At 38.0% G+C, this 14,355-nt stretch overlaps 1 protein-coding gene across 1 annotated transcript; it reads left to right on the forward strand.

Annotated features, from left to right (window-relative positions):
* The first annotated feature begins 7,133 nt into the window (after window positions 1-7,133).
* LOC127239233 (protein TIC110, chloroplastic) lies at window positions 7,134-13,912 on the forward strand. Its single transcript, XM_051257289.1, has 15 exons — window positions 7,134-7,762; window positions 8,506-8,565; window positions 8,655-8,778; window positions 8,879-8,947; window positions 9,049-9,147; window positions 9,287-9,353; window positions 10,280-10,344; window positions 10,520-10,614; window positions 11,080-11,198; window positions 11,369-11,469; window positions 11,609-11,825; window positions 11,935-12,092; window positions 12,221-12,346; window positions 12,424-13,392; window positions 13,476-13,912. Exons 1-15 carry the CDS (start codon window positions 7,245-7,247, stop codon window positions 13,734-13,736), a joined length of 3,048 nt encoding a protein of 1,015 aa, XP_051113246.1. The 5' UTR covers window positions 7,134-7,244; the 3' UTR covers window positions 13,737-13,912.
* The last annotated feature ends 443 nt before the right edge of the window (window positions 13,913-14,355 follow it).

The raw sequence follows: 14,355 nt of genomic DNA on the forward strand, positions 1-14,355 counted from the left end.
CAAGGTCTCATATCACTTTCCGATTCTTATTCATTGCAAATAAATTGCAAGTAGGCCGTGCATCGGCCTCTGTGAGGATTTCGAATTCTTTCATTGCATTCCATCCAAGTCTCTACGAACTCCTTGGGCAAAAAGCCGATAGTATTTACATGTAAATCCTTTTCGTAGTGTAACGCCTGTTCCAAGTCCCGATCATTCGAGATGATGTCCAAACTTGCAAGTAATGTCTTATCGTCTTCCAATGCTTCAATGACCAGCTCGTTCTCCAAAATAGGTGCTATTGGTACCTTCGGGAGAGTCTGCTATTCCAAATCACTTATGCCCTCTGGAACAGCCTATTTCGGCCTCCATTCCCATCGTCTTCTCCTCCAGGGGAGTAATTATTCCACTTTTGGCACATTTCCATTAGCAACAATCTACACACGACCTTTCTAAGGTTGTCCATATTGCTGCTTTTGTTCTTCCTGGATAAGGCGGGCAACCTGGAGCTGCATTTGCTGCCTCATCTATTGAGTCCTAGTAAGGGGCCAATTCCTCATTTTTCGGTTTTTGGACCAGCTCCCGTTCTTCGGTGGCTGTTCAGGTTGTTGCATGAGGTGATGAGTTATCACCACCTGGTCGACCGAAGTTACTCATCAAATCTCGCCCTTTTTTTCAAAACAAACTTCGACGACGGTGTTATTGGGCGAAAGGCGATCCCGTGCCGAGTTTCTTCATGGAGGTTTGATAGATCTCCCAAGCCGCTCGAGCATATTCCTCTTCGGAGCAGGTCGTCTAGGACTATAACTAACACCCGGGGCTGAATGTTTCCCCGAGCCGGTCGGACACCAATAGCATTGATCGGAACCGGGAATGGCTCCGTCTTAATTTTCATCTCCGACTTGTCCGGGCAGTCCAAATTCTTCTCTTGAACTTGGACCATGTGTGCTTCGTTTTCAAATTTTTGATATCTGGCAGCATGGGCATCCAGGATGAGCTGTTCTCCTTCACTGTTTTCTCGGTGAACTGTTGGAGGTCGTTATACTCATGGAGGGCCAGCTTATCTTAGAGCTGATGTGTCATGTTATCAATGGCATATTGACTAATTGATTTCAAGGTATTCGGACCTGACACCGCCCCTCTGCCTTGTGGAATCTTTCCAAAAACTTTCTTATCGGTTCATCATGCTTCTGTCGTAGGTTGGTTAGATCCGAAACTGTCACCTCCGGAAACGGGTTATAAAAGCGTCATGGAATATTCTTTTGGTGGAAAAGACGTATACCATGCAAATGCCGGCCCTGTGAAAGACAATAAGAAGAGTTGGAGTTTAAACCAATAATTGATCCCAAACTCTCCTTTGCATTCCACCTTGAACCGGCCGATATGCTCGATAGTAGAGCGTGAACCTTTTTCTGAGAACAAAGTGAACTCCGAAACTCGCGCATTCCGGAGTAGCGGATGGTCAATGGCAACTTGATCCGGGAATGGCCGTTGATAATGGGGTATAGCAAGTAGCCGGATAGGATCACTATACAACCTCCGAATTATTTCCTTGATGGCCTACGGATTAATAATCAGCCGCGGTGAATGAGCAAACTCTCCCTGTCTTTCGGGTTGTCCCTGACTTTATTGGGTGTAAGGAAAGTATTGTTGATGTCCTTGTGGAGGGTCAGCCGGAGGTGAACGTACTTGATTCCGCTTAGCTGGTACTCGAGGAGGTTTTGCTGGTGGCGGGACAAAGTTATTGAACTGAATCGGAGGGCCCTGTTGTGGAGGTCCGTACCTCTGTTGTGCGGCTAGTCCAGCAGGGAGGACTTTCTGGTATGCAGTTTGTTGCCCTGGTGGAGGCGGCAAGGTCGGAGCTAGTAGACTAGGGCCCTACGCAACCACTAACGCTGATGGAGCTGCCCCCCATAGGCCCGGAGGTGGTGGGGCTGCCCCCTTAGAATGTGTTCGAATGTGGAGTGGATGCCACCCAAGCAACTTCAGGGGCTGATAGGGCGAACTGAGTTATTTAGGCCATCGTCGGCCATGCCCCCCAAGGGTCGGTTGCTCCTCCTTCGGCCAAGTAGTTTCCTTGAGCGTGTACATCTGTGGCTGAGCCGAATAGTGGGTTGGTACACCATTGGGATGTGAGTTGTACACATCTGTTGTTTTCGGATGTCCTTGTTGTGAAGGCATAAGGACTGCCCAGGTTCTTCAATCACTGGCTCATCTGGGAGGCCCTTGCCTCCGTTTCCTTTGGCTAGTATGGTTATGTTGCCATACTAAAGTGACACCGGAGGTGATTCAGCCGTGCCCCTCTGCATTGCGCTTGCCGGATGGTCATTTTTAGCAATTTCGGGGTCTTCCGTCGGTGCTTTTCCCTTGCGCATTTTCTTGTCTCTCATCCGTGAGAATTCATTGCGGATGGTGGGCTTTAAGACATCCATAATGTACCCGGAAAGTTCCAGCACCGACCCGTGGTGTGTCGCTTGGATCTCCTTACAGATCTGGTCCTGTAAAATTCTGACCAAAATCGTCACCATTTTTTCCACACCTTCCGGAGTCGTAGAGTACTCATCATGTGTGATCTCTCCGGAAACATGTGGCGCTGATTTTTTTCCAGTGATTCCTTTTTCTTTCAACATGGTGGTGATGTCCGAAAATGGTAGTTTATGATTCTTTAATTGCATAAAATGCGAGACTCGTTGGAGCCCCACTGGGCATGCCAATTTGTTATCGCCGAAATTCGTCGAAGACGGCGCAATGGATTAGGCCAGTCGAGATCGACATGAATTGGTTTCCCCAGCCTCCTTAAGAAATTGTCTGTGTTAATATCGCAGTCGGATATTGAATTGTAACACCTCTGAACAAAAATACTTGTAAAACGATGGTCTGACGATGGACCAAATATGGTGCGAATCAAATTGAAAAATATTGCAATATGAGAAGAAAAGTAGATGAAATGCAAAGGAAATATAAGTTCGCTTATTTTTTAAGCTTTATAAGATTTGGAAATGATATGTATCTCAATGTTGAAATTGGATTGCTTAATATTTAGGCTTTAAAAATGAAACAATTAGCGTGGGAATTTTTTCTACGGAAATTTGGTACAAATACCACCCTATAAATTTTCTAATAGCAATATTTCTACGGAATACCATAGCAAATATTTGTAGTAAAAAAAAAGTGTCAGTAATTCCATCACAATTTTATGTTGCAAATTTTTGCTACAAAATATTGTAGCAAATAGTCGTAGTAGATAAGATTGTGATGCTATAATTGCATTAGAATCAAAACTGTGACTAAAACCGTGTTATAAAATAAAATACATCGTAGTTTCCATAGTTGGTTTGTGTTTGCGATGCCTAGAATCATTTTTGCTACAGAAATATTCCGTGGCAAAAGTTGATTTTTTTTTAAAGTATTGACCACAGGGAGTTACAACAAGATTTCATATTCACATCTAAAAACAATATATAAATAAAAGCTATTGTCATTGGATATTTTTTAGACTCGATAGATAAGCGTCTATGTCTAATAAATTATTACTTAAAAACTTTTTCACTAGTGGCTTTAATCCTCTGTTACTTTTATTTAATCAACATTAAATTCAGATCATGTGCTAAGTAGGTTGACAAGCTAGGCTCCAGCATACTTTGATACTACGAACTGTCTAAGCTCTATTAAAAAATACGATGCAAAGCTTAGATAGTTAATTCTTCTCTTGTCCTTCCACGGTTTTAACAAAAATTAATAAACCAAATACAAACTTGGGTGTGTGAATGAAGATAGAGAGTGAAGTAGGAAATGATATTTCATTAACACTATTGAAAGTAGTAAATCTATATTAATGAACGTAAAACAAAAATGAAATAAATCTGCTAAAAAAGGGATTACGGTAGCCATTGGCGGGGGTAAAGGGTGGAGAAACTCCATTAGTCCCATTGACCTCCATTGACAACTACTGAAAAGAACTTCTTACCAGTTGGTTGTAACACCAGATCTGCAAGCCACACTGATCAGGCTTGTCGAGATTAGATTGACCTCATAGGTCAACACAACACTTGAGTTATGACAAAAGTGCATTGGAAGGATTCGTATTGACCTATGGGACCAGTCTAATCTTGACATGACTGGTCCTGCGTGGCTTGTGGCCGGAGTGTCTCAGTAGTTGAGGATCAATTACAACAATTGGACAATTAGACAATTAGATAGTTAAGTTGTTAGAGTCTGTTAGAATTGTCATAACTCAATTACAACAACTTTCTCCTCGCTTTGCTTCGGTGGGCATGGATGTCACTTGGATCATCATTATTCTTCATTGCGCATCGAAACTAAATGGTTGTACCGCTTTGCTTTAGAAGATTGATTTTCACTTCGGGGATGTCACTACAGTGGTGGAAATTCCCTAGCCGTTGGAATTCAGACATATTGTATTCGCGCTTCGCTTCGGATTGTCACAGTCTGTATGCCTTTGACGCTTCGCTCCAAATCAATATATTGGACCTAAGTTTTGCTTAAGTTGGACAAAAAACTTAGTAAATCTCATTTAAGGGCAATTGGATCATATTGAACGAAACAAATTAATAAAGTATGTCATAATTTAAATATTCCGATGGTTTTTGCAAAATAAAAAAATAAATATATCTATATACAAGTCATAAATATGTTTTTCAAGTGGAAAATATGTTCAAATTTAGAGTTATCATCGACTAAGAAAACGTGTATAGTCCAATCCTTTATGGAATTCAAATTTATCACCTTGAACAAAGTTGGAAAGGAAGCCAAATGGCTTAGACAACTCCTACCAGAGATTTTATGTTGGAATAAACTTATGCCCACAGTAACGATACACTGTAATAGCATAACGGCAATTGGAAAAACACAAAATGTGATGTTTTACCGTAAATCACAACACATCCGTTGTTGACAATATTGTGCGAGGATTGATCTCATGAAAGGCAATTTTTTTAGACTACATGAAGTCTAAGGATAACCTAGAAGATTCGTTAACCAAATGGTTGAACCGGGATCAATTTCAAAAGTTGCTCGGAGGAATGAGTCTAAAAAACAACACTTAAAAACGATTGTAGTGGACAACCAACCGTGATGAATGAAGATCTCACAAACTTATTTCAATGAAAAAACTAAGCTATATGAGTTCACGTTGCAACAGTTGAAAGACACATTTTCCGCTATTGCTCGAGAGGAAAAGAACGAGCAACGAGTGTTGATACTCTTGCAATGGTGTAGGCTAAGCGATGAGTTTTTAATGACTCCTTAACAATTTTAGATAGAGCATGGCAAGATACTCATGAGAGGTTATCTATACAAGCGTGAAGTGGATGTTGCTTCAAGTGTAGCACTTGCAAAGATAAAGATGTTCTCCATGCTCCAAAATGAAAACAAACATGAGAATCGAAGATAAATGAGGTGGTGTGGTTTTGATAATGTTGTCTAGGTGGACGCCGTGATGGAATAATTCAAGATGCTCGACGGTATAGAAAAAAAAAATTCAAGATCAAACGATACCTTACCCTATGTGAGAGCATTTTTAAGAGAATCGTGCCCTTGCAACCTAAGCATTTTTAACACACTCTCGTCCAGAGACTCTCATTTCTCCTATTACTCCATGTTCATCAAATCTCTTGTTAGTTGTGTTTTTTAAACATCACATCCATATTGTGTACACTACGTTCGTCCCAAAAGAACATGCTTATTTTTTGGGCATGACTTTCAAGGAATATATATATATATATATATTCTATTAGTAGTAGAAAGTAGGGGTAAAACACTTTTTTATCCTTATAAGTATATTTTTAATTTAAATATAAAAAATAATGACATTCGTGTAATAATAATATAAAAATAAAAGTAGTTGTAAAGTTATAATGATACTATTGTTTTGATATGGATATAAATGGTAAAATACGACTATTCAATTTGCACAAATAGAGTATATTTTATTAAAATATAATTTAAAATTAAAATATTTTTAACCATATATTACACTATAAATCAAATATTGTCTCCGTCCACATGTAAGAATACATTTGTCAACTTTTATGGTTCAAACATAAAGTATCAGTATATATAAACCGCATTATACATTACAAATATTTTTATATTTATATTAATATCTCACATTAATATCTTAAATATTCTCACATTAATTAATAAACGTTGTAATTGATAGGAAGAAGTATTAATTATATAATCATTTTCAATCAAACTTTTCACCTTTAAAATTTAACCCACAACTGCATATAATAAAACCTGCATATAAGGATCTCCAACCCGGACCCGTAACTTCATTTTTCAGCAAGTCAAGGTAATTTTATTCCAATCACAAATTTCAATTATTATTCATAGTATATTTCCGGTATATTTATCTCTTATATTATTTTATATAATTTTTCATATTTATAAATTACACTTAAATTTTAATTTGTTTTTACATTATTATTAAACAATATATAATTCATACTTTATTTATAAAATTATATATCACTTTTTAAAAAATAAATTATATATTATTTTAAAAAATTAAAATTACACATCATTTTCCAAAAAATAAAATTATACTCCCTCCATCCTCTTAACAATCTATCTATTTTTCCATTTTGGTCCGTCTCTTAACAAAGTATCAATTTCTTTTTTAGTAATTGTACTGTCTATCTAACATTACAAATACCTTTCTAATTTACAATATATTACACAAATGTCATTACCTTTATATCATACAGTACTAGTAGGATTAATTTAGTCTTTTTACCTTTATTTTTACTTTATCCCAATATAATACTAATATTTTTAAAACTCCATGTAAAAAGCAAATATATATATAAATATGAGACGAAGAAAATTATATCACTTTTAAACCAATAAAATTAGATATTATTTTTTTTAAAAAAATAAAATTATATATTACTTTAAAAAAAAATTACACAAAAACACCCCCCAAAAAAATATACAAAATACTCAACTCCAAAAATAAAATAACACTGTTTAGCTATCCCCACAAATGGGGGTGGAAATGGAGTTGGGACATCGAATTTTAGGAGTTGGAGAATATATAAAAAAAAAAAAACAAAAACCTTAATAAAAGAAAAATAATTTTATTGCAATAATATGCTATAGTATTTATTTTAAAATTATAACAGCAAGACGAGTGTTTTGAGGTTTCAGTCTATCTTCTTCTCCGCCTACCAATACCCAAACCAGAACCCTCATTCATTTGCTCCCCTATCTGATCCCTCGCGCACTAACTCTCCATTGCCATGGAGATGTTTGCTTTCAGCCCCATCACTGCCGCTACAACAACTGCCCAGCCGCGGGTGCTATTTTTCTCCCCCTTTTTGCACCCATCCGCTCCTCTTCTCCGCTCCTCGGCTCGTCTATGCCGCCGCCGCCGCCGCTACAAGGTCTCGTTGATCCGCGCCTTGTCAGACCAGCCATCCGCCTCGGCGGCGAAGCCTGATGTCTTCGGGGAGAAGAGGGAGCTCACGGGGGTGCAGTCCGTCGTCGATGCGCTGTCGCCGCCGGTTCGGATTGTTGGGTCGGCTTTAATCGTGGCTGCTGCGGCGGCTGCCGGGTATGGCCTGGGGTCTAGGTTAGGTGGGTCCCGAAATGCCGCCGTGGGTGGGGCGGTGGTGGTTGGGGCCGCCGCCACCGGGGCGGCCTATGCGGTGAATTCCTGTGTGCCGGAAGTGGCGGCGGTGAATTTACACAATTATGTGGTTGGGTGCGGTGATCCTGGAGCTGTGAAGAAGGAGGATGTCGAAGCTATTGCTAACAAGTAAGCATGCTAATATTTGTTGGCATTTCTCTGAGAATCATTCGATCCTTGATTGTTTAATTTTGCTCATACAATTTTTCCAGGAAGCTCGTAATATGGTATCTTAAGAAATTGAAATTGAGTTTTTCCATCTTTTAGGGTTTTAATTTCAAATTATTTCTGATCAAGTTTTAGTAAAACTTGTACTTCCCAATTTGAGCTTAAGGTTTCTTGACAAAAAAAGTTGTGATTGATCTTTCTCAATTTTATCAGATAAATCTTGAACCAATTACTTTTGGCTTTAGTTTTGTACTGCTTTTGTTTTGGTATTGTGAATAAATGTGTAGAATATATGTAAAATCTGAAACATGTGTATGGGAACGAGTAAGGAGTTCTTGATGCTCCTGTTATATAAAAATTATGGGTTTGTTTACTTGGGGTTTGGTATTAGTTGGAATTTGTCCGGACAGGGAGTCATTGAGAACAATTACTCACTGTGATGTATTCTAAAAAAGTATTAATGTCCAATTTTTTTTATGTCAGCTGATAAGGAGTAATTCCTTCCCACGATTTAGTTTCGTCCCTGTTTGGTCATATGCCTTGTCATTTCTCTTCACCCTTCTGTACCAGCTTTTACTGAAACGTTTGTTTGCTCTTTCAATTACTTGATTTAATTTTTTTCTTGTTTGTTTTCAGCCATAATTTACTTGCTTTGATCGTTTTGTTACTTATATTGTACTATATGCACTTGTGATATCTTCCAGATATGGTGTTAGCAAACAGAATGAGGCTTTCAATGCAGAGATTTGTGATATCTATTGCCGGTAAATAAAATAATGTTTCGCTTACATGTTGCTTAAAGGTCTTCGCCTTCTGCATTTGTAGGACTTATTCTCTAATTTTGCCTTTTCAGTTTTGTGTCTTCTGTGCTTCCTCCCGGAGGTGAAGATCTGAAAGGAGATGAAGTTGATGCCATTATTAAATTTAAAAGCTCGTTGGGAATTGATGATCCTGATGCAGCGGCCATGCACATGGAGGTAGGGTTGCATTAATAACCCGAAGAGAAATGAGAGTGATTGTAGCTCAATGAATAAAGTGATAATAACAGCCTCAAGTGTTTAATTAACTATCTCTCAGATTGGTAGGAGAATTTTCAGGGAAAGACTTGAAACAGGGGATCGCGATGCTGATATGGACCAACGCCGGGTAGGATTTTGTTTAATCACGAGTTTAAATATGTTGTGTGCTTAATACCTTTTATCACGTAAAGATATGGGGCTTGAGCGTATTTGGTGTTTCCAGTGCAGGCATTTCAGAAGCTAATATATGTATCGAATCTTGTGTTCGGTGAAGCATCTGGCTTCTTGTTACCATGGAAACGTGTGTTCAAGGTCACTGATGCTCAGGTATCTATGCTGTGCAATAATGTTGACGAAATATTTCTTTATTAAATTTGTTTTTCAGTGTGGTATGATTTAAGGTACTGTAATAGGTTTTTTCATTCTATACTTACCTAGATTCTGCGTAATTCTTTGACTGCCTCAGGTGGAGGTTGCTGTCCGGGACAATGCACAAAGGCTGTATGCTATAAAGCTTAAACCAATTACTGAAGGTAGCACACCGATCATTTATGGTAGATAAGATAAATTTAGTATTGACAATATATCTAGATAAAAGCAGACCTGTGGGAATTTATTGTTTAGTATTATATCCTTGTGTGAAGATGATGAGAGAACTCCTCTATTTACTTATGTTTTCAACTTTATTTTTTCCATTCTATTTATCAAAAATTCTCCCTCCCCCAATATCACTATCTGAGAGTATTATTATTATTATTTTTTTAAATTATACTAAAACCTTATTTTTATTTAAAAAAGCACATACTACATATATTCATATCACATCCATCAGCTATTTTCCATTCAAACTTTTACTATTCCAATAAACAATCTAAATCACCAAAACAGTTACAAAATTTATATAACAAGCCATCTTTTTCTGCAAATTATCTCTTCCAATGCCTTTTATTTATAGTTTACTTTTTACTTCTTTAGTTTTTTGCAGTTCTTTGTTGTGTTTCTTTTTTTTTCTGCACACTACGGCCCGTCACTTAAAGAGATAAGGCTTTACTAGTGTAGATTCTTTCATTTAATCTCACCGTGCTTTGTTAGGTATAGTGTATTCAAAATTGTCTATGTTACATTACAATTCGTTGGCTTTGCTTCAAATAATTAGGCATCTTATGAAGCATGCCATCTGCCTCATTAGGTTTGAAGATACCTTTTATTTTATTTAAAAAGAAAGTATTTTGAATGGTAAAGCATTTTTGACAGTCTACATTTATGGTACCTTATACAATACGAGGTATATATGCTCTAGGATGAATATAAGGCTGAAATATTTACCTTTTGTTGGCATGAGCTATAACTATCTTATCTGCTTCTAGTTTGGGTTACTTATATTATGCTTTGCACTTGACAAGTTAGTAATAATTGGATAAGAGTGCTATATTAAGGAGTTATATTAACTGATTTTCAGATATTACTGTGGATCAACTGATCAGCCTTAGAGAAGCGCAACTTCTTTACCGACTTTCTGATGAGGTATTTTCTTCCTCAACTCATTGTTTGTATCATGTGCGCATGTATAATAATGTATGTGAAAAACATTTGTGCATTTTTATTTCAGCATTTTTCTACTTTTTCAATAAAAACGTGCTAGTTCAACTACGATCAAGTTCTCTGTGATGTTTCATTGCTGGTGATTTCTTTTTTGCAGCTTGCTGCAGACATGTTTAGAGAGCATACAAGAAAGCTTGTTGAGAAGAATATATCAGCAGCTCTTGGTGTGTTGAAATCCAGAACTAAAGAAACGTATGGTCAATATTGCATTTTGATCTTTCACAAACTTTCAGTTAGTTATCTTTTAAAGATATTTACCTCTGCTGATGAGAAATAAAAGGGGATGGGGGCAGGGCGGGGGCAAGAATAGTATGAGTCAGCAACAACTATTCTGCTTTATTAATTATTTTTTGTGTGCTTATAGTTAGTTGAATGAAGTTTGGTTATACTGTTTTTAACAGATGCATTATCTGAAATGTCATCGTAATTGCCTGAGTTTTTTTTTTTTATTTCAATAAAAAACCTTACATTCAATCACTTGAATGAAATTGATTGAAACAGAAAACATGGTTATCCCCATCTAAATTATGCCAATATAGCTTTATAACCATTCCACTCCTAATGTGTGATAGTTTATCCTATTGAGCGATTCTTTTGGCTGCAAATATTTATCTATAAGAAGTTGTGGTACTTAATGAAATGCTTTGAATTTTACAGGCAACAAGTCATTGCGGAGCTTGACAAGATTCTTGCTTTTAATAATTTGCTGATTTCATTTGAGACCCATCCTGAAGCCAGTCGCTTTGCTAGGGGAGTTGGGCCAGTATCTTTAATAGGTAATTTAATTTAATTAATTTTTTTTGTCATTTTTCATAGGCACCCCCTTTTGTTTGTGTTCATGTTCTAAAATTTTAGTTGTAGGCTTTTCAGAAATATTTTCGTCATCTGAATTTTATCCTCAAATTTTCATATCTACTCTTGCTGGATCTGATCCTATTTTTTTTAGGAGGTGAGTATGATGGAGACAGAAAGATCGAGGACTTGAAGCTTCTGTACAGAGCTTACGTGACAGATGCTCTGTCTGGAGGTCGAATGGAGGAAATCAAGGTGCAATAATATTAGAAAACTCATCCCTATTTGTTGTTTTATTATGTGCAACAATCTTCTGTTTTTTGGCCGCGTAATGTGTTATTCCACTTTTGTATTGGTCTCAGTTTACATCATTGTCGTTTTGCTCTTGTTCTAGCTTGTTGCACTGAATCAACTGAGGAATGTATTCGGGTTAGGGAGACGTGAAGCAGAGTCTATTGCACTTGAAGTCACATCTCAGGCATACCGTAGACGCCTGCAGCTGGCTGTATCCACTGGTGATTTATTAAGATCTGACAGTAAAGCGGCCTATCTTCAACAACTGTGCGAAGAACTGCGGTTTGATCCTGAGATGGCTGTGAAGATTCATGAAGGTTCAATTCAATCTAACCTTTTTTTTTTTGGTTCCATGTTGTTATATGGTATCCTTAATTTTCATATTTCTTGATTGACTTTCTAACAAACTTCTCTTCAATTGGATAGATACCTACCGGAGAAAACTTCAGCAACTGGTAGCCGATAAAGGCGAACTCAGTGATGCGGATGTGGAGACTTTGAAACAGGTGCAGATCATGTTCTGCATACCAAAGCAAACAGTCGAAGCAGCTCATGCTGATATCTGTGGTACCTTGTTCGAGAAGGTAAATACTTTATTTCTGCATTCTGGACTACGGAACTATTTCTGTTATGTGAATCCATTTATGCTATGTCGGTTTTAATTGTATTGATGAACTCGAGAATGTTGGATGGGTGATCTTGTTAATAACAGATTGTCAAGGAAGCCATTGCTTCTGGCGTGGACGGGTATGATATGGAAACCAGGAAAACCGTCAGGAAGGCTGCTTTCGGTTTACGATTGACCAGGGAAATTGCTTTGTCTATTGCTAGTAAAGCAGTAAGTGTTGCCGAAAACTAATCATTTATTAGCGTTCTTGTTTCGACCCGCATCTGATTAATTGAATATTTTTTCAGGTCCGCAAAGTTTTCCGCACCTACATAGAACGCGCCAGATCTTCTGGCAGCCGCACTGAGTCCGCCAAAGAACTCAGAAAGATGATCGTCTACAATAGCCTGGTCGTCACTGAACTTGTCGCAGATATCAAAGGCGAATCGGTCGATGCTCCTCCACCAGAAGAGCCAGCTGCTAAGGAAGAGCCGAAAACAGATGAAGATTACGAGGAATGGGAGACATTGCAGTCGCTCAAGAAATCCCGACCCAACAAGGATATTTCGGGAAGACCAAGCCAGAAGGAGATAAATCTCAAAGATGACCTCCCCGAAAGGGACCGGGCCGATCTTTACAAGACATACTTGCTATACTGCCTAACAGGCGAAGTGACTCGGATTCCATTCGGAGTTCAAATCCCCACGAAGAAGGATGATTCCGAGTATATTTTGTTGAACCAGCTTGGTGGGATACTCGGCTTGACTGACAAAGAGATTGTCGAAGTGCACCGGGGTTTAGCCGAGCAGGCCTTCCGGCAGGAGGCTGAGGTTATATTAGCGGACGGGCAGTTGACTAAGAGCAGGATCGAACAACTGAATGAGCTGCAGAAAAGCGTCGGCCTGCCTCCGGAGTATGCACAGAAGATAATAAAAAGCATAACCACTACAAAACTGTCGGCAGCCCTCGAAACTGCAGTCGGTCGGGGAAGGCTGAGCATAAAGGAAATTCGGGAACTGAAAGAAAACGGAGTTGAAATAGACACCATGATCTCGGACAGCTTACGGGAGAATCTCTTCAAGAAGACAATCGATGACATCTTCTCATCCGGAACTGGAGAGTTTGACGAGGAGGAAGTTTATGAAAAAATCCCGAAAGACCTAAACATCCCTGTCGGCAAGGCTAAAGGAGTCGTGCACGAGCTCGCTCGGACCAGATTGACAAACTCCCTCATTCAGGCAGTTGCGCTGCTCCGGCAGAGAAACAATCAAGGAGTGGTAAGTGCTGCTGTGTTTTTCGATTGCATTTCTGCTGCTACTAATGATTCACGACTGAATTTGATGACGACGATGATGTGTAGGTCAATTCTCTGAACGACTTATTAGCTTGCGACAAGGCTGTGGCCTCCGAGCCGTTGTCGTGGGAGGTGCCGGAGGAGCTTGCGGATCTTTTTCTTGTGTACGTGAAGAGTGACGGGGCGACGGATGAAAAAGTGAAGAGATTGCAGTATCTGCTGAACATTGGCGACGCGATGGCGGAAGCTTTGCGAGGGGGGCCGATAGATGTCGGAGGAGTGTCGAGGGGATCATCGGAATCGTCGACGGAGGAGTTCGTGTTCTGATCAAGTCGCTGCATTAGAGAATAATGAATAATGGTTGAAGGTACCAATTTTGTGTTCTAAGAACAAGAGAGAAGGATTAAAGGGATATGTAGGATTGGCTTGATTAGATTAGATTGAGTTTGTGTTCTGAAACAGAAACAGCACAACTTAAAGAAAGTGTTTTTAGTTTGTTTTTCTGTTCCAGCTCCAATTCTGTTAATTGAGTCTTGTAATTTGGTTTGTTTAGTCAAAATATGCATTCATTCCACATGTAATTAGGCTATTTGCAACCCATATCTCCATTTATTTTTGTCATTCATCTCTCTTTACCACACCATTAAATATTCTTTCTAATTTTATTCTCACAACAAACAAAGTTATCTCGAACCAGTTTTATTTGATTTTTTTCCACATCATTACATATGTATATTTTTTGCTAAAAAATATTTTTTATTAATTAATAATTCATTAATATTTAATTTATCATTAATTTCTTAAATAATAATGAAAATTTAAATTAATAAAAATATATTATATTATTTTATAACATACAAAATTTTATAAATTATAAAAATATTATGAAATTTAAATATAATAATATATTCAAAATAAATAGCGTAAAATAATTCATAAATACAAA

The sequence above is a fragment of the Andrographis paniculata genome, unplaced genomic scaffold, assembly GCF_009805555.1.
Source record: "Andrographis paniculata isolate CXL003 unplaced genomic scaffold, ASM980555v1 Contig77END, whole genome shotgun sequence".
Classification (NCBI taxonomy): domain Eukaryota; kingdom Viridiplantae; phylum Streptophyta; class Magnoliopsida; order Lamiales; family Acanthaceae; genus Andrographis; species Andrographis paniculata.

What these genes read in the sequence shown, in the direction of transcription:
- LOC127239233 (XM_051257289.1), top strand. Translation starts at nt 7,245, where the DNA reads ATGGAGATGTTTGCTTTCAGCCCCATCACTGCCGCTACAACAACTGCC. An exon ending in ATTTGTGATATCTATTGCCG is followed by an intron (nt 8,566 to 8,654) that starts GTAAATAAAATA and finishes TTGCCTTTTCAG; the next exon opens with TTTTGTGTCTTCTGTGCTTC. An exon ending in CAGCGGCCATGCACATGGAG is followed by an intron (nt 8,779 to 8,878) that starts GTAGGGTTGCAT and finishes ACTATCTCTCAG; the next exon opens with ATTGGTAGGAGAATTTTCAG.